Source organism: Nycticebus coucang, chromosome 6, assembly GCF_027406575.1.
Source record: "Nycticebus coucang isolate mNycCou1 chromosome 6, mNycCou1.pri, whole genome shotgun sequence".
NCBI lineage: Eukaryota > Metazoa > Chordata > Mammalia > Primates > Lorisidae > Nycticebus > Nycticebus coucang.
The window spans coordinates 72,149,391-72,176,513 of NC_069785.1; the positions used below are offsets into that span (position 1 = coordinate 72,149,391).

Below are 27,123 nucleotides of genomic sequence, written 5' to 3' on the forward strand. Positions count from 1 at the left end.
GGATAGTATTCCTTCTTTTTCTATATTTTGGAAGATGTTTAGTAATATAGGTACTAGTTCTTCTTTAAAGGTTTGGTAGAATTCTGACGTAAAGCCATCTGGTCCTGGGCTTTTCTTTTTAGGGAGATTTTGTATAGTTGATGCTATTTCAGAACTTGATATAGGCCTGTTCAACATTTCCACTTCGTTCTGGCTAAGTCTTGGTAGGTGGCATACTTCCAGGTATTGGTCGATTTCTTTCAGATTTTCATATTTCTGAGAGTAGAGTTTCTTGTAGTATTTGTTAAGGATTTTTTTAATTTCTGTTGTTATTATTTCAACATAGGGGTCTGTTGTTATTTCATCATTACCATTTCTGATTGATGAAATTAGAGATTTTACTCTTTTTTTTCCTGTTTAGGTTGGCCAAAGGTTTATCTATTTTATTGATCTTTTCAAAAAACCAACTTTTGGATTTATTGATCTGTTGTATAATTCTTTTGTTTTCAATTTCATTTACTTCTGCTCTGATTTTGGTTATTTCTTTTCTTCTGCTGGGTTTGGGGTTAGTGTGTTCTTCCTTCTCCAGTTGCTTGAGATGTCCCATTAAGTTATTAACTTTCTCTCTTTCCATTTCCTTGAGGAAGGCTTGCAGTGCTATAAATTTCCCTCTTAGGACTGTCTTTGCAGTATCCCAGAGGTTCTAATAACTCATGTCTTCATTGTTGTTTTGTTCTAAAAATTTTGTGATTTCCTTCTTAATCTCATCTATAACCCATCTATCCTTCATCATAAGGTTTTTGTATGGGTATGCAGATTCCTATTGTTATTACGTTCAACTTTTATTCCATGATGGTCTGAGAAGATGCAAGGAATAATTTCTGTTTTTTTTAATTTGCTGAGGTTGGATTTGTGGCCTACGATGTGGTCGATTTTGGAGTATGTTCCGTGGGCTGATGAGAAGAATGTGTATTCAGTTTTGTTGGGGTGAAATGTTCTATAGATGACTGTTAAGTCCAGATGTTGAATGGTTAAGTTTAAATGTAAAATTTCTTTGCTTAGCTTCTCTTTGGAGGATCTATCCAGCACTGCTAAAGGGGTGTTAAAATCTCCAACTACTGTGGAACTGGAGGAAATCAAGTTGCTCATGTCTGTTAGAGTTTCTCTTATAAATTGAGGTGCATTCTTGTTGGGTGCATAAATATTAATAATTGAGATCTCATCATATTGAGTATTACCTTTAACAAATATGACATGTCCATCCTTATCCTTCCTTATTTCGGTTGGTTTAAAGCCTATTGCATCTGCAAAAGGATTGCAACAACTGCTTTTTCTGCCTTCCATTTGCCTGGAGTATAGATAACCATCCCTTCACCTTGAGTCTATATTTGTCTTTTAAAGTAAGATGCGATTCTTGTATGCAGCAGATATCTGGCTTGAGTTTTTGTATCCAGTCAGCCAACCTGTGCCTCTTTAGAGGACAATTTAAACCATTCACATTAATTGAGACTATTGATAAGTGTTTCGAGAGTCCGGTGGACATTTTTAATCCTTTTGCAACTGTGGAAGTTGGAATTTGATCAAAATTTTCTGGGTGGGTTTACTTTTGTGGTGGAGGATTACGCTGGTCTTTATGGAGGATAGGTCTGAGAATGTCCTGGAGAGCTGATTTAGTTATGGCATATTTCTTCAACATGTGAATGTCATTGAAGTATTTAATTTCTCCGTCATAAATGAAACTCAGTTTAGCTGGGTACAGGATCCTGGGTTGAAAGTTATTTTGTTTTAGGAGATTAAAAGTCAGTGACCATCCTCTTCTAGCTTGAAAGGTTTCAGCAGAGAGATCTGCAGTTATTCTGATATTCTTGCCCTTGCAGGTGATGGTTTTCTTTCGTCTGGCTGCTTTCAGAATTTTCTCCTTCATATTAACTTTAGTGAAATTGATTATGATGTGTCTGGGGGATGTCTTATTTGGGTTGAGTCATGCCGGACTTCTGAAATTGTCTGCTATATGAATTTTAGAATCTCTTGGCATGTCTGGAAAGTTCTCCTTCATAATCTTATGGAGAAGAGACTCTGCCTTGTGAAGCCACTTTGTCACTTTTGGGGATTCCTATAAGACAAATATTGATTTTCTTTGAATTATCCCAGAGCTCTCTGAGAGAGTGGTCTGTTTTTGCCCTCCATTTCTTTTCCTCTTTGAGAGTTTGGGAGTGTTCGAAAGCTTTGTCTTCAATGTCAGAAATCCTTTCTTCTGCTTGATCCATTCTGTTACTGAGGGATTCTACTGTGTTTCTCAGATCTTTGAGGGCTGCAACTTCTTGTCTTAATGTGTCAAAATCTTCGGTCATTTCGTCTTTGAATTCGTTGAATTCTTGAGATATCTTTTGGGTTACTGCTCAGAATTCTAATTCGATCTTATTTGCTATCCAGATTCTGAATTCGATTTCTGATATCTCTGCTATTTGTTTGTGCATGGGATGTTGTGCTGTGTCTGCCCCATTGATCCTTGGGGGAGTTGATCTACTCTGATTATTCATATTGCCAGAGTTTTTCTGTTGATTTCGCCTCATGATTGTTTTTCACCATTACCTCTGGCCATCCTCAGATTTGGGGAGGTGTCTCTCCAAGATTAGATCCCAGCGGGATCACTCTACTGTTGTGGATCTTTGTAGGGAGTGAGTGACCCTGTGTAGTTCCTCTGGGGCTCCCCCAGCCAGGGAGTTCTGGTTGTGGAAGCTGCTCCAGAGTGTGACACACCCAGATCCAGCAACAGGGCGGGGGGATGATGCACACGGTTCTGGGAGTGCCTGGCGCCCAGTGACTTTGACACAGTGAGCCCAAGGCTCCAGCAGTCTCTGGCCAGGTGAAGGGCTCCACGCAGAGGCAGGGAGAGGGCTCCAGAGGGCACGTGGCTACCAGAGTCCCTGGCCAGACGAGCAGGCCTGTGTGGAGGCAGGGAGTGTATAGGAGGGAGGACACAGGGTACGCAGCTCCTGCAGTTCCTGGTCAGGGCGTGTGGAGGCCTGGAGGGCACAGGTCACGGGTCGGGGGTCACGGCACAGCCCTTATGGAGGTCCAGGCAGGTGCTGATCGCAGTCACGCACATCTGAAAAGTTTAGCAGTGGGGCTGTCCTCAGGTATGGCTGGATACCTGGTTCTTCTCCTTGAAGGTCTGCTTTCTCTGGGTAGGCTCCATTCTCAGAAAGGCTCTCCTGATGTAACCATGAGATGACTACAGCAGTTCAACCATATACATCCAGGCTTAAGCCCCAGGTGAAGTGTCTTTTTTTTTTTTTTTAAACTTTGTTGCCCTTGGTAGAGTATATGGTGTCACAGCTCACAGCAACCTCTAGCTCTTGGGGTTAGGCAGTTCTCTTGCCTCAGCCTCCCGAGTAGCTGGGACTACAGATACCCACCACAACGCCCAGCTATTTTTTTGCTGCAGTTTGTCCAGGGCTGGACAAACCCGCTACCCTCTGTATATAAGGTCTGCGCCCTACTCTGTGAGCCACAGGTGCCACCCAAGTAGCTTTTAATTTTTTCAAGACTATAGCATTACCAAACAGGCCTGCTTCCCTTATTGAATTTTGTTAATGTGTACCAGATTATCTCAAACTTCATATATAAAACCATTTTCATTTATAAAATCAAATTAATTTTATGCAACATTTCCTCTTTTACTGAGACAGTCTCATTAATTAGAGTGCAATGTACTTTTGTGCACTAATCAATATCCCTGAGAATTAATGAGTCCATTACTTAAAAAGACAATGAAATAATTTTAAGTTGCACCTCAGGCTTTGTTCTCTATGAAGAAAGGTTATCAAGAACAGAGCTTGTTCACACCTCCCACCGACCTTGCTGTCAGTAAATAAAAAGAGAGGAAAGGTTTTAAGACCTCTTCTGCATTCTCTCCTTGTTCTTTATTGATAACTATAATTTACAGAGCTTGAAAGCCACAATACAAACCTACTCATTCTAGGGGGCCTTAAGTAACGGATTTATAAGTACTTAATGCTGTGCAAATACTGGTTGACCTTTAATTTTTATTCTATGACTAGAACTTCTTTTCTCTATGGCATTCTGTGATATTCCAGTACAGAGAGCATCTTTGCTTAATGTTGTAAAATAAGCTTGACTGGGTAAGAAAATACAAGGGAATGTTTAAGAATATTTAACTTATAATACCTAAGAGGTAATAACAGGAAGCAGCAGGAAATTATTAGACTAAGCAAAAGAACATTTACTTTGGGGTGTACCCAAGAGACTAATTTCTTCACTAATTAGTAATGTCAGGACTAGAGTATTTTTAAAACAGCAGCTCTCACATTGATCTCCTTGAGTATCTGGGAGTGTTTCTAAAATAATCTTTTGAACTCTGTTTAGAACAACAGATTTTATTTGTTCTGTTGGGGGGTCTGGGTAATAGGAAAGATGGGTTCTTACATCCTAAGTGAGAGATCTTCACCTCAGCCTTTTATTCTGTAGCCAGTAGCTGGAGATAAAATTACTTCTTTTTTTTTTAAATCATAGCTGTGTACATTAATGCGATCATGGGGCACCATACACTGGTTTTATAGACCGTTTGACACATTTTCATCACACTGGTTAACATAGCCTTCCTGGCATTTTCTTAGTTATTGTGTTAAGACATTTACATTCTACATTTACTAAGTTTCACATATACCCTTGTAAGATGCACCACAGGTATAATCCCACCAATCGCCCTCCCTCCGCCCACCTCTCCCCTCCCTCCCCTCCCTTTCTTGGGTTATAACTGGGTTATAGCTTTCATGTGAAAGCCATAAATTAGTTTCATAGTAGGGCTGAGTACATTGGATACTTTTCCTTCCATTCTTGAGATGCTTTACTAAGAAGAATATGTTCCAGCTCCATCCATGTAAACATGAAAGAGGTAAAGTCTCAATCTTTTTTTAAGGCTGCATAATATTCCATGGTGTACATATACCACAATTTATTATTCCAATAAAATTGCTTCTTAAGTTAGTTTTAAGCATTTTGAAAGAGAGAAGTCTGTGACAGCCATTCTGCTGGTGGACTCCCTGTTGGTAGAAATGTGCTATATGGGAATGGGGTGCATCTTCTGATATTCTGGGTATGCTTGTTCAGATTGAATATCTCTTTCTTCTCTGAAATGCTTAGGACCAGAAGTGTTTTAGACTTTGGATTTATTTTAGATTTTTAGGGGGGTGGGGGGATATTTGGATATACATAATAAGATCTTGGGAATGGGACCCAATTCTGAACACAATTTATTGCTGTTTCATATATACTTTGTATACATAGCCTGAGGTTATACAATCTTTTAATAATATGTGCAGCCTGTCACATGAGGACAAGTGTGGAATTTTCCATTGTACGTCATGTCAATGCTCAAAAAGTTTCAGACTTTGGAGCACTTTGGATTTAAGATTTTTGATCACAGATGCTCAACCTGTAGTTGCACACTGCAAAAGTATGAAGGAAAGTGAGTTGGAGTTACATGGGAGTTATTGCAGAGCAGGAGAAAGGAACCCAAGAGGCAAAGATGCTTTATTGAAACGCAGGTATGAGAGATGGTATAGACCTCATGGAAGATAATTGTAGAGAATCACTGTTAAGAATAAATTGGAACTTGTACATAAAAGCATAAGTGAAGTGAGCCTCTGGATGACCAAGAATTAGGCTTTCTTTTCCTTTTTTTTTTTGGAGCGAGATCCTCAAGCTGTCGCCCTGGGTAGAATGCTATGGCATCACAGCTCACAGCAACCTCCAACTCCTGAGTTCAAGCAATTCTCCTGCCTCTGCCTCCCAAGTAGCTGGGACTACAGGCACCAGCCACACCGCCCAACTACTTTTTGGTTGTAGCCATCATTGTTGTGTGGCCGGCCCAGGCTGGATTCCAACCTGCCAGCTCAGGTGTATGTGGCTGGCACCTTAGCCACTTGAGCCACAGGTGCCCAGCCTAGGCTTTATTTTCTTTTTAGGCCTTGAAGGTTTTCTTTTTCCCCATGAAAGGAAACAAAATAATTTAGAGTAAAGAACCATAATGTGGTACGGCAGCTTATTTTTATTGTTTTGTTTGTTGAATCATGTTTTTTTCCTCTTCCTAATTTTAAAATTGAATGAATTGAACTTTATATCTTTATATCTTTCCTCATCTATTAATTAGCTTTCCCCTTCCCAGTTTTTAAAAAAGCAGTCATTTCATTGCTGTGACCTCAACTTTGCTCCTATCTAGCCATTCTTTCTCAGGCTTCTTGTGAGCTTCTCTTCTGACGAATTCTTCTCTCTCTCATTGTTCCTCAAGGTTCTTCTCACTCTGCTTAGTAAATCGGTTGATTGAAGGAAGGGACGATAACAGTGAAAACACTGATTTAAAGACTCTTTTTCCAGCTTTATTGGGGTATAATTGACAAGATTTTACATGTATTTAAGGTGTGCAGTGTGATGCTTTGATATATGTATATATTGTTTTTGTTTTTGTTTTTTTTTTTTTTGCAGTTTTTGGCTGGGGTTGGGTTTGAACCCGCCACCTCCGGCATATGGGCCTGGCGCCCTACTCCTTTGAGCCACAGGCACCACCCCAGATATATGTATATATTGTTAAATGATTACCATAATCAAGTTAGTTAACACATACATCACCTCACATACCAGTATTTACCATTTTGTGTGTGCAGTCATGAGAATATCTAAGATATACTCCGTGATTGCATTAATGTACACAGCTATGATTTAATTTAAAAAATGATCTACTATGTCAGTGCATTTCAAGTACATAATGCAATATGATTAACTGCAGTTACCATGCTGCACATTATATCTCCAGAATTTATTCTTCCTTTAACTGAAATTTTATATCCTTTGACCAACGTCTACTTATTCCCTACACCCCTAGCCCCTGATAACCACCATTCTCCTCCCTATTTCTATGAGTTCTATTGTTTTAGAGTACACATGTAGTGAGATCATATAGTATCTGTCTTTCTCTGACTTAACACACTTAGCATAAGGCCAAAGTTGATCCATGCTGCCACAAATGGCAAGATTTCCTTCTTTGTTATGGCTCAATAATCCATCGTAAGAGAGAGAAAAGGGAGAGGTGTGTGTGTGTGTCTGTGTGTGTGTGTGTGTGGTGTTTGTTTTCTTCCCGTATCTTCTTTATCCATTCATCCATTACCAGACACTTAAGTTATTTCCATGTCTTGGCTATTATGAATAATGCTTCCGTGAACGTGGGATCATGGATAGCTTTGAGATGCTAATTTCATTTCCTTTGGGTATTTACCAAGAAGTGAGATTGAAGGTGGTGCTGGTAGCTCAGTGGGTAGGGCACTGGCCACATACAACAAGGGTCGCGGGTTCAAGCCCTGCCTGGGCCAGCTAAACAACAATGACAACTGCAACAAAAACATAGCTGGGCATTGTGGTGAGTGCCTATAATCCCAGCTACTTCAGAGGCTGAGGCAAGAGAATCACTGAAGCCTAAGAGTTTGAGATTGATGTGAGCTGTGATGTCATGACACTCTACCAAGGGTGACATAGTGAGACTCTGTCTCAAAAAAAAGAAAAAAAAGGTTAGGGTTGATGGATCAGACAGTAGTTCTACTTGTAAATTTTTAGGAACCTCTATACTGTTTTCCATAATGACTGTACCAATTTGCAATAATCTGATTTAAAAATAGGCAAAGGATATGAATAGATATAGAAAGTGTACAAGAGTTCCTTTTTCTCCACATCCTCACCAACGCTTGTCATCTCTTGCCTTTTTGGTGGTAGTCATCCCAACAAGTGTGAGGTGATATCTTACTGTGGTTTTGATTTGCATTTCCCTAATGATTAGTGGTATCAAGCACCTTCTTACGTACCTTTTGAGCATTTGTGTGTCTTCTTCAGAAAACTGTCTATTCATATCCTTTGCCTATTTTTAAATCAGATTATTGTTTTTGTGCTGTTGAGTTGTATGAGTTCCTGAGGTATTTTGGACATTCACCTCTGTCAGATGTATGGTTTCCAAGCATTTTCTCCCATTCCATAGGCTGCTTCTAATTGTTGATTGTTTCCTCTGCTGTGCAAAAGCTTTTTGGTTTGATATAGTCCCACTTGTTTATCTTTGCTTCTTTTTTCTGTACCTTTGGTATCAAATCCAAAAAATCATTGCCAAGACCAATGTCAAGACTATTCTTAAACATTTATCATCCTTTGTTGCCTAATATACATGTACTACATATACCAAAAAGAAATAATTATAGTGACTTCCGGGAATAACTACTCAAGGAGAGGAGAAGGCACAGATTTCAAACAATAAGAAAATCCAAAATTTTTTATTAGTAGATTTGAAGCAGAGGTCTTTGGATAGCATAATACTTTTCAGTGGAGCTCAGAACCTTACCTGGTATATTGCCATCATCCAATTTGCTACCATTTAGATCCTCCTGAATGATGCTGGTAGGTTATTTAACTTCCTCTGTACATCTGTAAGATGGGATTTAAAAGACTTACCTCAAAGATTATTGTAAAGACTATAATTGTTGGTTAATTTAAATTAAGGATTGTATTAATACTTTGTCATTTTTTCTATATGTTATATGATTGGTAACCCCTTTTGCTAGTGTTAAGGTTTTAGGAAAGTTAATAGTGGTATTTTAAAAGGTTGCATTCCATAACATTGTTCATAACTGATCAGTTTGGCCTGATCTGTTAACATTAAGACATAGGGTGATCCATTGAACCATGTCATTTCATTAAATTTATATAAATAAAGTAAAAATTAGGATAGAATTCTGGGAGGAAATGAGTACTTCACCTTCTTCCATTTGGACTTCTAAAGATGGGTCATTGTTATCCAGTTTGGCCAAATAGATGTCATAGTTAATAAGATTGTCTGATGAATGAGGTATTACTCTAGTAATGGAGAAAATAAGTAGCACTCAAGAGAGTCTGCTGTGCTGAATATAATTTAATCATGAGTGATTTATATATGTCAATTCAGAATCCTGCAGTATTTCAGGCGTGTGCTTCAGATTACATTTCACTGTAGATGTAGAAAAATGCTAGTTAAAAAAGAAAGGAGGGGGTGGTGCCTGTGGCTCAGTGAGTGGGGCGCCGGCCCCATATACCAAGGGTGACGGGTTCGAACCCAGCCCCGGCCAAACTGCAACCAAAAAAACAAAAAGAGAGAGAGAAAGAGAGGAGGTACCCGTAATTCAGTGGGTAGAACGCTGGCCACATGCACCAGGGCTGCCAGGGCTGGCTGGGTTCGAACCCAGCCCAGGCCTGCTGAAAAAAATAAAAAAAAAATAGCTGGGTGTTACAATGGGCACCTGTAGGACCAGCTTCTTTGGAGGCTGAGGCAAGAAAATCACTTGAGCCCAAGAGTTTGACGTTGCTGTGAGCTATGATGCCATAGCACTCTACCGAGGGCTACAAAGTGAAATGTCTCAATTAAACAAGTAAAGAATGTTCTGGTGGCACCCATAGCTCAGTGGGTAGGGCACCAGCCACATACACCAAGACTGGTGGGTTCAAACCTGGCCCAGGCCTGCTAAACAACAATGACAACTGCAACAAAAAAAATACCCAGGCATTGTGATAAGTGCCTATAGTCCCAGCTACTTGGGAGGCTGAGGCAAGAGAATCACTTAAACCCAGGAGTCTGAGGTTGCTGTAAGCTGTGACACCACGGCACTCTACCCAGGGAAACAGCTTGAGACTCTGACTCAAAAAGGAAAAGAAAAAAAACAAGAGAGAGCACATACTGACATTTTTCTAGATTAAGTAGATTTTTACTGTATTAGAGGTTTTACTTCTGAAATCAATTTTTTTGAAGTCACTCAAAGCATTATTTAATGCATAAGCCTATCAAAACGTTTTTATTCTTGATATAGCTCCCATAATTCTCTGTTCCATCAAATGAAGTAATTAAGAGCCTTGAGCCAAATGTATCCATATGGTAGTTTCCAATGTTGTAAGAGTTAAATAATCAACTCAACATACTTACACTCTCCAAGCTGATCACACTACCATCAGTTCACATTTCTAGTCTTTGCTCCTGGGGGCACGCTGAAGGTTTTTCCTCAGTACTCCTCAAAGCAGGAGGAGTATTGGCTGTGTCTAAGAGAATAACCCTTCTGTTGATTATTCTCCTCTGGATGCCATTTCCAGTATCATTGGTATTTTATACAGTCTGAACTTGAGTTCAGAACACCTGGATTCTAGTCCCTCCTCTATTTATATAGTTAATCTTGGGCAAACTATTTAACCTTGCAAAGCCTGCATATCTTCAGCTCTAAAATGGAAATAATAATTCCTGCCCTACCAACCTCAGGAGATTATTATGAGGATCAAATGTGATCATTTACATTTTGGAAATTTAAGCTGTAGACAGATCAAGATATTTATATGTCTGGCTTAGCACTGTAGCACAGTGGTTACGGCACCAACCACATACACCGAGGCTGGTGGGTTGGAACCCAGCCCGGGCCAGCTAAACAACAATGACAACTGCAACCAAAACATAGCCGGGTGTTGTGGCGGGCTCCTGTAGTCCCAGCTACTCGGGAGGCTGAAGCAAGAGAATCACTTAAGCCCAAGAGTTTGAAGTTGCTGGGAGCTGTGATGCTATGGCACTCTACCAAGGGTGACATAGTAAGACTCTGTCTCAAAAAAAAAAAAATTATATTTCCTTTTCATATTTAAAAATGTATACATTTTTCTTATTCTTTTTGCTGCTATTGCTATTTGCTCTTAATATTCTCAATATTTCTTTTCTTGGTAGTTCTAGATGAGCAGTATTCTGAAAGTCATTTTTTTTAGGAACTAGCCATCACTATACTACAGATATACAAGAGAAATTTTTTCTTTAGTAATTTGTCAGATAAAACAGCTTTTACTATTTTCTTGGCTTTTGAAGGCGATGGCTTTAGAATAACAACAGTAACTATCATTTTTACTATGTTCAAAGCCATTATCTTTTTTTAATCCTCACAATTACCCTGGAAAGTAATATTATCTCTATTTAGCATATGAAGAAACTGAGACTCAAAGAGTATGTCTTGCCAGGCTTCTCAACACCACTGTAGAACAAGAGTTCTAACTCCCAAAGCCTTGCTTTCTCCTTGCTATCCCCAAACCCGTCCCTCACTTTTTGTTATATACATGAACTCATGGCTTAATGTCCACAAATTTTATTCATAATTCTAGCAAATATCTGAAATCAAACCTATTGTTTTCAGCATCGAATTAAGAATATATATTGTGGAGTCAAACTAAGCCATTTAGACACAACTCTTTGTCCCTTGAGCAAGTTACTCCTCAATGTCTCAGCTGCTCATCTGTAAAGTGGAAGTAGTAATAGTACCTACTCCTGTAATTACTCAGAGAATTAAATGAATTAATGTGTAAAACTCTTAAACATTGTAAATAATAGTAAACATTAATCAAATAATTTAAAAATTATAATTAACCATTCTTCTAGGTTCTGATCACCCTCTTGCAATGTTATGTGCTAAGCCAGCTTTTGAGTATTTTTTTCAGAATGGGTATATTAGAATAGTCATTGATTATTGATCAGCTGGCATTAGATCTGGAAGAGGCAGTTTGATCAATAATGCCTTAGACATTTGTTCTTAATCCCCTAATGTAAACCAGACAGAGCAAAAGGTAAGAACTTCAGCCTGATGCTCATAGGACATCATGAACTCACCAATTCTGTCATTTGTTTTTGGTTAATTTAGTAAAAAATAAAAAAATAATGATCTGATATACAAAATATTCAAGTGTTCATTTTGTATGTTCAGTGGTTGTCAAGGATGAATTGCAATTAAATTTCAAATACAAGTATGCTTTTATTTTAACCAGTCTTTGTTGGTCTGTTCTCTCCTACAGAGACCAGTGAAGGTGTGTCCTTACAACTGGGAAACACAAAAGATTTTATTATTTCATTTGACCTCAAGTTCTTGACAAATGGAAGTATATCTGTGGTTCTAGAGACCACAGAAAAGAATCAGCTCTTCACTGTACATTATGTCTCAAATGCCCAGCTAATCGCTTTTAAAGAAAGAGACATATACTATGGTATTGGGCCCAGAACTTCATGGAGCACAATTACCAGGGACCTGGTCACTGACCTCAGGAAAGGAGTGGGTCTTTCCAACACAAAAGCTGTCAAGCCAACCAAAATAATGCCCAAGAAGGTAGTTAGGTTGATTGCAAAAGGGAAGGGATTCCTCGACAACATTACCATCTCAACCACAGCCCACATGGCTGCATTCTTTGCTGCCAGTGATTGGCTGGTAAGGAACCAGGATGAGAAAGGCGGCTGGCCTATTATGGTGACCCGTAAGTTAGGGGAAGGGTTTAAGTCTTTAGAGCCAGGGTGGTATTCTGCCATGGCCCAAGGGCAAGCTATTTCTACATTGGTCAGGGCCTATCTGTTAACAAAAGACCATATTTTCCTCAATTCAGCTTTAAGGGCAACAGCCCCTTACAAGTTTCTGTCTGAGCAGCACGGAGTTAAAGCTGTGTTTATGAATAAACACGACTGGTATGAAGAATATCCAACCACACCTAGCTCTTTTGTTTTAAATGGCTTTATGTATTCCTTAATTGGGCTGTATGACTTAAAAGAAACTACAGGGGAAAAACTCGGGAAAGAAGCAAGGACCTTGTATGAGCGTGGCATGGAATCTCTTAAAGCCATGCTACCCTTGTACGACACTGGCTCAGGAACCATCTATGACCTACGTCACTTCATGCTCGGCATTGCTCCTAACCTGGCCCGCTGGGACTATCATACCACCCACATCAATCAGCTGCAGCTACTCAGCACCATTGATGAGTCCCCAATCTTCAAAGAATTTGTCAAGAGGTGGAAAAGCTACCTTAAAGGCAGCAGGGCAAAGCACAACTAGAGCTCACAACCAAAATCATACTTCAGCCTCTGCTGTATACAGAAACTACAGGCTCTTTCTCAGCAGAGCATGGGCACATTTTTAAAAGGTTGTATACTAGGTTTTTGTGGATTATATCAAAGTGAAAAGTGATCTTTAATGCCAGTCTTCTGAAATAATTGCATTCCATGGGTTGGATGTTTAGAAATGTAGGTGGCATTTAAAACAGAAAGCGGTTAGACAATGGGTTGAACAAAGATGTTCAACTTTGCCTTGCCCATAACCCTATGCAGTCCACAGGTCACTGTCAGTTTGGAAAAGATAATGGTAAGTAGTTACTGGTCAACTGTCTAGCACTTACCTGAAAACTTAGTATGGGGCTCTTTCTAAATGTGCTAATTTATGTTGAAAGCAGACTTTGGAAAAGATAATGTGCTGTAATACAGTAAATATGTACTTGTAGCCTGGATAGTGGACTGTGTTCAACTTTTTAAGAAGATATTTCTTTTCTATAGGTTAATTTCTCAAGAACAAATGAACATTTGCTGTATTTGTTCAGTTTGTTATATGTGGAGAATATTTTAAATTATAGTTTCTTGAAATGTGTAAATTAAAAACACAACCAGTGTTCAGGCTTCACTGTTATATAATGTAAGCACAACTAAAATGAAACTTCTTCACTGCACAAGAAATTATAAAAATGTTATCTGTTTTGAAACTTGTTCTACAATCAGTAAAAGTTTGATAATCAGTCTCTCTCTTCCTCACCCACATTGTGATAGGTTTTTTTTAATCACTATCTAGAATTTTGTATTTTATTTCAGACTACACTTAAGAGTTTTGTACATTTTGCAGGGGGACATTTTGGGGACATTATTTGGGAAATTTATTAAAAACCTAAATTTGGAAAGGAGCTGATAATTTTAAGGCCACCACCACTTCCTTTTAGAATTTTTCCCCCCTTTAAAGAAAAATACCATGTCAAATATTATATACAAGAATCATAGTGCGATTTTTTCCCCTACCCTGATCACTCTTAACCATCAAATTCCCAAACTATTAATTCTGTGTGTTATTATTTTGCCTTTGAAATTTAATTTTACCTTATTCCACCTATTAGAACAGATGCTACTGCCATTTGCTGTAGGTGTGTATTCAGATCTTTATTATGGCTGTATATCTTACTATACCTCACATGAGTAGATTTCACAGCCCTTATACTATGGGCAGTGTCTGCTACGAAGCTTCACTAGTTTAAAACCAGGGATTAGGTGAAAACCCAGTGGTGTTTATTTGCGCTGGCTTTTGTTTTAGGGTATGACAACACACTATATCTTATATAAAGTTTGAACTACAAGACCCCACACTTTCAGTCTGACAAACACAGTGTAGTTTTATCTGTGATCTATTTATATATCAAATGCAGATTTAAGAGCCAGGTAAGTTACCTGCCTACCCACTGTATTTTAGTTGAATGCAACCTACCAAGCACTACTTAGAAACTGGAAAAAAAAAAAAAATATATATATATATATATTTATATATACGTATATATGTAAAATACACATACGCTTCAAAGGGGCAGGAGTAGAGAAGGTACAGATCTACATTGAGGACAATATTAAGCTGACCATAGAAAAATAAGCTTAAACTCCTAACATACGTAACCACAACTCTTAATGTGGCCAGTTGTGGGTTAGTAGGTTTTCTTCTAGCTTTTGACCTTTGTCTTATATGTTAGAGGTCTCAGTAAGAATATCTGGACTCCCCTAATTTTTATTTTCATAGCCAATCTTCAGAATAAACTTTCTCCAATCTGGAAACCTATTTCTTTCCTCATATTGTTATTGTTTAGAGAACGGTTTGGACTTCTGCTTTGTGTTGTATAGTGGTCTTCAGATTAGGAGAATCAATAAAAACAGTATGGTACTGCTTTTGTGACAAATATCAGTGCCTTAACAATGTGGCTGTCCTTTTCCACTGAAGAAGGAAAGACTTTTTGATCTAGAAATAGCACTGCTGGGCAGCGCCTGTGGCTCAGTGGGTAGGGTGCCCGCCCCATATACCGAGGGTGGCGGGTTCTAACCCAGCCCCAGCCAAACTGCAACAAAAATTAGCCCCACGTTGTGGTGGGCGCCTGTGGTCCCAGCTACTCTGGAGGCTGAGGCAAGAAAAGCGCCTAAGCCCAGGGTTGAGGTTGCTGTGAGCTGTGACGCGACGGCACTCTACCAAGGGCGATAAAGTGAGACTCTGTCTTTAAAAAAAAAAAAAAGAAAGAAAGGAAAAAAAAGAAATGGCATTGCTGTCTCACTGCTGTTTTACACTGCCTTTCACATTGCAGCGGCAACTTGATTTGTCTTGTAATCCCAGTTTCTAAGAGGATGAGCTGAACATAGAGCAGCATTGCCAGTACGGACTAGTGGTTCTCAAACCATAGAATCATTTGAGAGCTTACTGAAATGCAGATCCCAGAAGTTCAGTAAATCTGCCTGTGATGTATAATACTCTGCATTTAACAAGCACTCAGGTGATTGTGATGCAGCGCGCAGGGGGCAGACATGGAGGAACACTGCCCAAGACTGTCCATTGCAGTTTCGCCTCTAAACAACTAGAAAGTTTTCTAGGGTTTTAAATCATGTAAAATGTTTACCTATTATGAGCTTAGAGAAAGTGGGGAGGGTATTTTTAAGTTTTTTCCTTTACATTTTTCTTTGTTTTAAGATGATAGGTATTAAGAGTTTTGTTTATTTGTTTGTTTGTTTTTCCATTTTCCTTGAGTTTGCTTTGATGATGCATCTATTGCCACTTCAGTTATAAAACCAGCCAAAAGTTTCTGGATGAAGGTCAAGTTTGACCCTTCAGGGGTTATTGTATAAAGACTTCATCCAAGAACCATCGTGTATGTGAGCAAATGTAAACTGACACACAAGCACAACTCTCCAGATGTGGCAGTCCTTTCTTTTTTTTCCAGTGCAAACTTTCACTGAAAGCTGCTATTTTCATTCTTCTTGTAATTTGTTTTTCTTGTTTCTCTTCCATTATACATGTGGGTTCTATACCATGTGTTAAATATGCAATAAAGTGTTTACTGGATGCCCTTCTGAAGGGTAGTCCTATGTAAAGCTGTACAGACTTTGCAGTTCAAGCACAATGTGCACATGTTAGTTTTATATACAGCAAAACTTGATTTTTTGCAGATGGAAAGGTATTTTGTTTCTATACAAAGTAAATGCATTGTTTGTGCTTAATGTAAAGCTGCTTTATAAAATTGTAAAATAAAGTTTTTATCTTACAAGGAATATGCCTAGATGTTTCTCTTTCTTTTCTAATTATTCTATGATAATTTGAGTCCAGCAAGCAGATTTTTGGCCATCATTTGCTGTTCACCCCGTGACAACTAGTCAGATGACAAGTGTTCATTAAAGGCATGCCAGGCCTCATCAGAAGTAGTGGGGAGCAAAGTATAACATGTGGGCTTTAGTCTTGAGGCGCTTTAGCATACAAGGGGACACAACATGTACAAAACCATTTAAGGAAAGTAAAATGCCAAGTTATGTAGTTAGAGAAAGTGTTAGGGAAGAGACAGAGCCCGAGCTGGGGCTTCAGGTGTGGGGACAAAACAGGAAGAGGAGGGAGTAACATGAGCAAACCAGGGATGCCCTCACCAAGTGTGAGGTGCCTTTTGCCTTGCTGGGTATCATTTTTGATTAGATTTATTTTAGAGTTTGTCCCTCATGTATTTTCTATACTTGCCTCTTTAGAACAATAAGCAGTATTTAATGTTTCCCCTTCCCAGAGTGTAGTGATTTAGACTCCCAGACACACAAAACTAGAGACCAATCTGGCTTCACGTAATTTTTCATGGCACGTTATTTTTTGGATTGTGAACATTCTATACCATTTGTATAATGGAATTCCAATTGATTCCTCTTCAACTTTTTCTGACTGGTGCGTAGATTTTGACAAGCGGCTGCATTCTTGGCAGCTGTGTCTTCTCTACCATCCTCATAAGCTTGGGAAATAGCCATAATAAGATGCAGTCTTGAGCTGAATGAGGTCTCAGACTGCTCTTCCTTTGATTTTGCTATTTGTAGTCAAACAATACATTAGCCATTCTGCTTCAGCACACAGAATGTCTCGTATCTGTCTCCCCATCGCCCTTGAGACGGGGCAGTCCCTCTATACCGCAGAGGACTTACTCAGTTGTCCAATGAGCACTCCTTTCCTTCATATCCACAGTGCTCTGATGGCTACTGTGTGCCCTGTGACCCTGCCTCCTCTAGCCATTACTGTTAGGTATGGACCTGTATCTGCTCAAGCTGAGCAATTAGTCTTTTCCCCCAGGACCCAAAATTGGGATGGATAAAAATACTGAAGTTGATACACAGTGAAAAACAGAATCTTGACAATACTCCAGGCCCCAGCCCCAGTGCATTTCTGAGGTCAGCTGCATTCCACTCAGGTCCCGTGAGATGCTATACCAGACTGAACTTGGTTCCTTTGTCTATGTACAATGAAAAACCAAACAATGGCATACTGGGTTTTTGCAGTAGAAAAGGTTTATTGTCAACAGGCCAAAATGAGGGGACAGGAGTCAGACTCTTAATCTGTCATTCTGAGCTGGGGCCGGGAGGAAGTAGGGGCAGATTTCGTAGTCAAAGAGTAATGAAGCATGATCTGATTGGATCCTGGGATAGGGTGATGCCTGGAGAGATGGCTCCTGCCATGGGGTGACGCCAGGGATCAATCTGGTCGGATCCTGGATCCTGCCATGTGATGTCCATTTCTTAATTCAGTCCCCACTCCTTGGTCCGAGCCCTTAGACTCTGACTAGGCTTGCACATTTGGTTTATCTGGGCATGCAACCTGGGGGTCCATGGCAACCAAAAAGCTCACAACTTTGTTACATCACAGTTGAAGCAGATTGGTCTGACATGGTTAACAATAACACTATATCCTTAGGATAAATTCCCTGTTTGCTTTAGTTGGTTTGATTTGGTTTCTGTTACTTGCAACAAATGAGCCTGAATTAATAATACCAGGGGCAGCGCCTATGGCTCAATATACCAGGTGCCGGCCCCAAATACCAGAGGTGGCGGCTTCAAACTTGGCCCTGGCCAAAGAAAAAAGAAAAAACTGCAAAAAATAAAAATAAAAAAAATAATAATACCAGTCTTCATTACAGAGAAAAATAGATTGTAAATTCTGTATTTTCCTCCAATCTGGCCCACTGTATTAGCTTGTTAGAGATGTTTTAACAAATACTACAGACTGGGTGATTTTAACAGAAATTTATGTTCCTCACAATTCCGGAGGCTGAGAAGTCCAAGTGGGTTTGGTTTCTTCTGAGGCCTCCCTCGTTGGTGTACAGATGGCATCTTCCTCCTGTGTCTTCATAGGGTCGTTCCTTCATCTGTGTCTATGCTTTAATCTCCTCTTATTATGGACACTAGTTGGATTGGAGCCCACACAAATGACTTCCTGTTACCATAATTACCTCTTTAAAGGCCCTGTCTCTCCATACAGTCGCATTCAGAAGTCCGGGGTGGGGTTAAGACTTCAACCTGTGGGGCGGCACCTGTGGCTCAAGGAGTAGGGCGCCGGTCCCATATGCTGGAGGTGGCGGGTTCAAACCTAGCCCCGGCCAAAAAAACCAAAAAAAAAAAAAAAAAAAAGACTTCAACCTGTGAATATTGCTGGGGACGGGGGGAGAGGCACAATTTAGTCCATAACAGCCACTCTTCATCCTAAGTACGTAGAAACTAGCCAGAGCTGCCATTTAATTTAATAATAACCAGGAAAGGACAAAACTCAGAAAACATTAATTGGGCAGAAATCTAGACTTGAAACTGAGGAGACAGAACCCCCTTGCTTGGCCCTTGGAGCATCGTGAATTTACTCTTTTCACCCCACGGGCTTCAGTTGCCTCATATGACTATAACAGAAAACTCTGATCTTAAAGTGTTTTATAAAAGAACGAAAGGCAACCACTAAATTGAAATGGTGGTTAAAAAAAAAATACATGCACTAGCATAAGCTGCTAGATTTTTACTCTTTTTAACCCATGTGGCGTTTTCACTAGCCCATTTGGAATGTAAAACTCTAAGAGGTATTGGAGAAAAATGTATCAAAACAGAGTACATAAAAATTGCAAGTGGTGGGGAGATTTTGTTTAATGACAATTTTTAAATCTCAACTCTGCATTGTCACTGTTACAAACAGTCAACAATACAGGGATATAATATTGATTGTCATTATACTAACTCATTAAGGATGTCAAATTGAAAATGGATGAGAATGCACATGGTGTATTGGTGATGAATTTGAATGTTTGCTGCTCAATTTCTGGTGAAAAGAGATACATTTACCATCTGGTAAGAATGATTGATAACTCACATACATACATTGCATTTCCTGAATGTTAAATAGCAGCAACAGTATGTACTTTCGTTAATTCTTTTCCAGGAGTAGAAGGATATTGCAAAATGACAGGACTGCAAAGCAAGCTATTGAAAAGCAGTAGCAGAGAGAGGAGCAAAAGGGGCAGAAGAAAAACTCCGTGAAGGACCAGAAATAGAGCAGCCCGACCACTGGGGTTAAACACGCAGCTGGACAGGATATTCCTAGGCAACCCAGAGCTCATCGCATCTGAGCTTAACATCAGGAAGAGCTGGTGCCTTCCTGGGATTTTGCTCTGTTCTCATCAGCATCTAGTGGAATCAGAGATAATAATGGCTACTTCATTTCAGTTCAGAAAATCCAGTAAAGAGTGTTGATCTCTTTGAGGACCAGAGAAGGAAATAAATCCCTGGAGTGGTGTGAGGGTGAGGTTTTGTTTGTAAGCAAACCTGGCAAAAATGTATGATTTTAATTGCCCATCATTCTGTCATGTTTCTTTTTCAGCACCCGTGAAGGTGAATCTTTGCAATTCAGTTGAATACAGTGGGAGACCCCAAACAAATTCCAAAATCCCATCAGTGGCATGACTAGGTAACCTGCAGGAGAGTGTGTGTCTTCTCAGCTCCATCTGGAAACACTTGCCAGAAGAAATTGCCTGGGCAGTTTCTTGTGAGCTCAGATAAGTGAGTTCTTAATGTTCAGCTACAGCAAACTATGATTCTGTATTGGTGCTTCTTGCTAAGAGAAAACAAGCAGCAATATAGGTACTCCTCAAACTAAATACTGCCCACAGCTCTTTGTGACTCTGGAAGCCTGGCAGATGAGAAAACCAAACAGTGCTTGCTCAAGGCCATGCAGTTCTTTTCACTAAATATTTGTTGAACAAAACCTTCCTGCTAATCATGTGCTACCTTCCAGGAGCAAAGATGAGAAAATCCCTCCCCGCCCTGAGTCATAACCAGTCAACACCAGGAACTGAGTCTGGTCTGGAGTGCTTTTCCCTCTGGTAGGCTTTGGGTAGCTTCCTTTTCCAAAATCACAGAGCAGTAGTGCTAATACTTAATAGCCACGGTATCTGAGCACCCACAGTGGGTCAGGCTCTTTCAAAAGGACTCCACGGGTATTCTTCTTCTTTTTTTTTTTTTTTTTTTGTAGAGACCGAGTTTCACTGTACCGCCCTCGGGTAGAGTGCCGTGGCATCACACGGCTCACAGCAACCTCTAACTCTTGGGCTTACACGATTCTCTTGCCTCAGCCTCCCGAGCAGCTGGGACAACAGGCGCCCGCCATCCACGGGTATTCTTAACAGTTCTTTTGACAATCTTGAGAGGAATGCATGTGAACTCCACAGATGCAAACACGGACTTGGGGCAGTGAAACAACTTGCTAGAGGCATTCAGTGATTGGGCAGACTCAGGTCTAGAGCCAGGAATGACTGACCCCAAATTCTATGTTCTGAGCCATTGTCCTGGACCAGTGGTTCTCAATCTTCCTAATGCCGTGACCCTTTAATATAATTCCTCATGTTGTGGTGGCCCCCAACCATAAAATTATTTTCGTTGCTACTTCATAACTGTAATTTTTGCTACTGTTATGAATCGTAATGTAAATATCTGATATTAGGAGACCCCTGTGAAAGGGTCATTCAACCCCAAAAGTGGTTGCAACCCACAGGTTGAGAACCGCTGTCCTAGACAATCACCACCATCCACTAATCCCTTTCTCCACCTCCTGTCCCACACGTGGGCTCAGCTAGAGGGGCAGAATCTCAGCCCCAGCATGCTTTCACATACACTGTGAGAGTGAGAAAACCAGCCCATTTCATCTGTGGACTCTGCATCAGATCTGCTGAGATTGGTACTTGCTCCACTGCATGGGGGCAGAGGCACAGACGCAAAGAGAAGTTCTTTCAGTGATTGAATCTCCTCAGAATGTGCCCCCATTTATTTCTTCCACTTCCATCCACGTTGCATTTTGGATGACCCAGCAGTAAAGCCCCTATAACCTCTCTCCAGCACTCTCCTGCTATTTGCTGGCCTTTTTGATGGACTTTTTAAAAGCGACATTTATTATAGATTAAGATGTAAGCAGAGTGTGCTTGAACATGCACAAACACACACACAAGCCAATGCACAAATTCACAGGGACGGTTACCAGGCCCCATGCTAACCACAAGATGCAGTGATGAGGAATTCCCTGCCCTCTATTAAGTCTGTGAAGTAACAACTTCAAGAGATAAGTGGTTTTTTTATTCTTTGCCATGAAAAAATAAAATGTTTAAAATATTACATATTCCAAATTAGAGCTTGAGTGAATGAGAGTCTAAAGAATCTTTTTCCATCATACCTTTTAGACTCCTTTCATTAAAATAATGAAATACTTTATCCTGAGAGTGGTCGTAAGAGACTAGCCAAGCGGGCAACTCTTTGTAGTGGAGGAGCGGAGGCTTGGGTATGTGGTCATTGTCAGGGGCTGATGTACTGGTGACAGAGCTGAAATGAAACTCAAGTCTCTGGACTTGAAGTCTAATTACCTTCACCTTGAAGGCTTCACATCTTATGGAGATCTGGAGAAGAGCTTCCAGAGACAGCGCCACTGAGCGTGTGACTTGGACAGAGCCACATCTTGTCTCCTTCCGCCCTGGGGGTGGCAGGAAAGGAATGGGGAAGGGGAATTTCTCTCTTGTTTGTTTCTTTCCGATTATCAGCTGTGCTCTGTCTGAGTTGTCACCAACAGTAACGAGGTAACCCAGGAAACCACCCACAGGCCTGTCTACATGTTGCCTGGCTTCTTTGTTTAAAGCTAAGTTTTTATTTTTAAAAAAATATATTTTAGGGCACCACCTGTGGCTCAGTGAGTAGGGCACCAGCCCCATATACCGAGGGTGGTGGGTTCAAACCTGGCCCCAGCCAAACTGCAACAAAAAATAGCCAGGCGTTGTGGTGGGGGCCTGTAGTCCCAGCTACTCAGGAGGCTGAGGCAAGAGAATCGCCTAAGCCCAAGAGCTAGAGGTTACTGTGAGCTGTGATGGCACAGCACTCTATCAAGGGCGACAAAGTGAGACTATGTCTCTAAAATATATATATATATATTTTTTTTTTTAGGGAGTAAAATAGTCTATCTTAAGGTGCAAATTACTTCATAAACTTTAAGAAAGATAGTTTTACTTTGAGCCTAAGGAAAACCTGAGCAAGGCTGGGCATGGTAGCTCACACCTGTAATCCTAGAATTCTCGGAGGCCAACAAAGGTGGATCACCTGAGTTCATCTGGTGGATCACTGACATCAGCCTGAGCAAGAGTGAGACACTGTCTCTACCAAAAATAGACAAAAATAGTCAGGGGTTGTGGGCACCTGTAGTCTCAGGTACTCAGGAGCCTGAGGCAAGAGGATCACTTGAGCCCAGCAGTCTGAGGTTGCTGTGAGCTATGATGATGCCATGGCACCCAACCCGGGGTGACAGAGTGAGACTCTGTCTCAAAACAAACAAACAAACACACACACACACACACACACACACACAAAGAAAACCTAAGCAGAGCAGGCTTACACCCCTGAATGAATCCTCACAATTTGGGTGCAAGTAGCCGTGAGACAGCCATATCCTATTGGAGGTAGATTCCGCCCACTGCTCACCAGCGGAGGGGCGTGAGAGCCAGTGACTTTGCCTCTCCACACCTCAGTGACTCCCCTGGCTGTGTGGACACAGGAGTGGAGGTGAGGAGCCTAATGTGGAGACTCTTGTTGGAGCTCTGCTGACAGGGAGGGGTGCTGGAACTGAGGAGGGGAGATGTGGTGGGACTAAGGGTATATTGTAGAGCTAGTGCACCAGCTGTGCAGGCCAAGGGCTAGCAAGGTGTCGTTGAGGACAAGTCCTAGGTCTGAGTGACAGAAGGGCCCCTTCTCCTCTGAGAGGGGAGAGTCTGGATGATGCCATGGGGTCTTCTAAAGTCCCCTCTTGGGCCTAAGAACAATGCTGCTTCCCACGGTAATTCAAGATATGTGGAAGAGAGGATTTGGGAAATGTGTCTGTGTATCACACTTTGGAGGCCACTTTGTTCTCCAATGAGATTTCCACTCCTGCAAGCCTGTGTCCATGTAGCCACTGGAGTCATCGTAGAACAAACATCAGATGTTCAAAACTCTCCAATGGCTTCCCAGTGCCTGAAAAAGTGATCCAAACTCTTCAGCAGGCCCAAAAGGCCCTCCATGAGCTTTCCCTGCCCCTCCTCAGCCATCATTCTTGGCTCTGTCCCATCAATCACTGGGATCCACTCCCAGGGCTCTGGCCTCAGGGCCTTTGCACTGCTGTTTTTTTTTTTGTTGTTGTTGTTGTTGTTTGTTTTGAACTCTGGTTCCCAGTTTTTCCTAGGGCTGGCTGCTTTTCCTCATTCAGTCATCAGCTTCTATGTCAACCACTGTGTGAGGCAGCTCTGCCCACCCACTAAAGTCACCATCCAGGTGTTCCCTATCTCAAACCCTTGCTTTACGGACCTGCTCACATGCAAGCTCGCTGGTGGACTGCCCCTCCTCCCCTGCTGTCTTTGCTCTCTGCCTTATCCCCAGCATCTCAAGACAGAGGCTGGCACAAAGAATGAGCTCAAGAAAATATTGGTCAGTGGCTTGGTGCCCGTAGCTCTGTGGATAGGGCACCGGCCACATACACTGGGGCTGGTGGGTTCGAACCCGGCCTGGGCCTGCTAAACAACAATGACAACTACAACAACAAAAAAAATAGCTGGGCATTGTGGCGGGTGCCTGTAGTCCCAGCTACTGGAGGCTGAGGCAAGAGAATCGCTTAAGCACAAGAGGTGGAGGTTGCTGTGAGCTGTGATGCAGGACTTGGTAGACGGCAGGCACTCTACCAAGGATGACATAGACAGACTCTGTCTCAAAAAAAAAATGGTTGCCGAAAGGAACGAATGTATGTATTACTTAGTTCAATGTAAACATTTCACATTGTATATTGAAGCAGTGCCCTGAACCCCATAAATGCATCCATGTACAAAGTTATGATTTAATAAAAATAATTAAAAAAAAATGGAACGGGGCGGCGCCTGTGGCTCAGTAGGTAGGGCACCAGCCCCATGTACCGAGGGTGGCGGGTTTGAGCCTGGCCCCGGCCAAACTGCAACAAAACAATAGCCGGGTGTTGCGGTGGGCACCTGTAGTCCCAGCTGCTCGGGAGGCTGAGGCAAGAGAATCGCCTAAGCCCAGGAGTTGGAGGTTGCTGTGAGCTGTGATGCCACAGCACTCTACCGAGGGTGATAAAGTGAGATTCTGTCTCTGCAAGAAAACGAAAGAAAGAAAGGAACAAATGATGGGGGCGGTGCCTGTGGCTCACGGAGTAGGGCGCTGGCCCCATATGCCAGAGATGGTGGGTTCAAACCCAGGCCCCGGCCAAAAACTGCAAACAAAAAAAAAAAAGAAGAAGAAAGAAAGGAACGAATGACTGAATGAATGATTCCAAAGAAGGGATAGGGGCCTGCGAGGTTATTTTCTCCTCTCAACACTGGCAGCGTTCTTTATATCATCTGGCACCAGCATCACCTGGGAGATGCCACCCCAAACCTCCTGACTCAGTATCAGCAGCATCCCCAGAGAACTGGTGTGCACACGAGAGTGTGAGAAGCTCTTTTTAGAGCACTGATTCTCGCATGTGCCTGCACACCGGCATCACCCGGTGAGTTTTAAAAACCAGTGATGCTAGTGGGGGACGTTGATAACGCTGGTGGCTTTGCACGTGTGTGGAGTGTGCAGGACATCTCTGAATCTCCCTCTCAACTCTGCTTCAAACCTAAAACTACTCCGAAAAATAAAGTCTTAAAAAGCAACAAACACAGATGCCTGGGCCACCCCACCCCCCAGCAGCCCAGACTTCCCAGCCCATGACGAGGGCAGGAAGCAGAGCTCAGGGGATGGCCAGGCTTGATGGGAGTATGAGGCGAAGAAAGGAGATACGTGATTGCCTCCCTGTCCTCCGAGGGCCAGCACGACACTCGGTCACCTTTATTGGTTATGGGTGGGTACCTTTCTCTTGGTTCCCACGGTGCTCTGCCCTGTTTTCCTTTTGTTCAAGAAGCTGTCAGGGTCAGGGCGAGCTGAAGACCACGTGTGCAGACTAAACGTTAAGTTGTTTCCATCACCTAGCCAGGGGTCCTCAAACTACGGCCCACGGGCCACATGCAGCGGTGTCATTGTATTTGTTCCCGTTTTGTTTTTTTACTTCAAAATAAGATATGTGCCATGTGCATAGGAATTTGTTCATAGTTTTGGTTTTTTTTTTTTAACTATAGTCCAGCCCTCCAACAGTCTGAGGGACAGTGAACTGGCCTCCTGTTTAAAAAGTTTGAGGACCCCTGAACGGAGTAACCAGAGAATGGTTTGTGGGGAGGTGGCACAGCCAGTGGGTCCAGGGCCATGGCAGGGAGGCCCACATGTGGACCACACGGGCCTCCCCACGGCCTCCCTGGCTGACTCCCACCTCCTCGCTGCAATTCTTTCTCCCTCCCTGGCTCCTTGGCTCTGTGTCCTGCAGAGCTGCCTCTGGGGAATGGGTGAGGAAGAAGTCATTCACCTAAGGGCTTCTCGTGCAGTTACTCACTTTGCCCTGCTGCCTTAAATCAATGTGCCCAGCCTCCGGTGACAGCCACTGCGCCTGCCTGCACTGTAAGCAGGCTTTACAGCATGTTAATTTTTTTTTTTTAATTACTAACTGAATTAAAATAGACTGAGAGGAAAAGGTGACCAGAATTCAGCCCTGGGTCTTTTCTTGGCTGATTGTGTGAGATTCTTCCAGGGCCTTGCAGAGACCCCTTCCAACCCCACCCAGCTAGGCCTCTTTCAGGAAGGAAGAGGAGAGAACTTCTGGAAAATTTTATGAAAGCCAGGGACTCTCCCACAAGAAAAGTGCTGAGAGAGTTTTAGACATATATTCAGGGCCTCGATGTCCCTGCTCACAACTGTTGGCCCTCCAGACACTCTGAGTGTTATCCAAAGATCTGGAAAGGGTCCACAAACCCCAAATTAAAAAAAACAAACAATTTTTTTTTATATTTAAGAATCTAAACTCACAAACTCATAAGCCTTCAGAAGCCAGGCTCATGAAAAAAATATAAGTGAATAATTGGGTCAGTGGGTGCTAAGGAAGCATTTAAAGTCATTTCAGGCTCGGCGCCCATAGCACAGTGCTTAGGGCTCCAGCCACATACACGCAGGCTGGCAGGTTCAAACCCCGCCCAGGCCAGCTAACCAACAATGACAACTGCAACAAAAAATAGCCAGGCGTTGTGACAGGTGCCTGTAGTCCCAGCTACTCAGGAGGTTGAGGCAAGAGAATTGCTTGAGCCCAAGAGTTTGAGATTGCTGTGAGCTGTGATGCCACAGCACTCTACCAAGGGCAACATAGTGAGACTCTGTCTCAAAAAAAGAAAAATTTTTTTTAAAAAGTCATTTCAAAAATTGCATTTTTACTAGATAGACCAAATGAAATCCATCTTCAGGCTAGATTTAACTCATGGGTAACCTATGTGTAGTGCAAAAGGTTGAGGCTGGAGAGGTTTACACCAGATTTGGAGAGACTGAAGGAAAATGAGGAGCCAAAGGTAACTGTGACATGCCCTTTATTCAGCTTGTGGCAGGGCAAGTGAGCAAGCACAGCAAGACTGCCGGGTGTGTGTGTGTGTGTGTGTGTGTGTGTGTGTGTGTGTGTGTGTGTGTGGCGGCACCTGTGGCTTCGAGGAGTAGGGCGCTGGCCCCATATGCCGGAGGTGGCAGGTTTGAACTCAGCCCTGGCCAAAAACAAACAAACAAACAAAGACTGCCAGGGGGAAAGTCTCAAAGCCTTATAT

General features: G+C 41.8%; 1 protein-coding gene across 8 annotated transcripts in view; it reads left to right on the forward strand.

Annotated features, from left to right (window-relative positions):
• GLCE (glucuronic acid epimerase) overlaps window positions 1-16,167 on the forward strand; it is a 159,817-nt gene extending 143,650 nt beyond the window's left edge. For all 8 annotated transcript variants that reach the window (XM_053593357.1, XM_053593362.1, XM_053593361.1 and 5 more), the window contains one exon: window positions 11,872-16,167. In XM_053593357.1, coding sequence (XP_053449332.1) covers window positions 11,872-12,896 — 1,025 coding nt within the window. In that variant the 3' untranslated portion in view covers window positions 12,897-16,167. The remainder of the gene's footprint in view (window positions 1-11,871) is intronic.
• The last annotated feature ends 10,956 nt before the right edge of the window (window positions 16,168-27,123 follow it).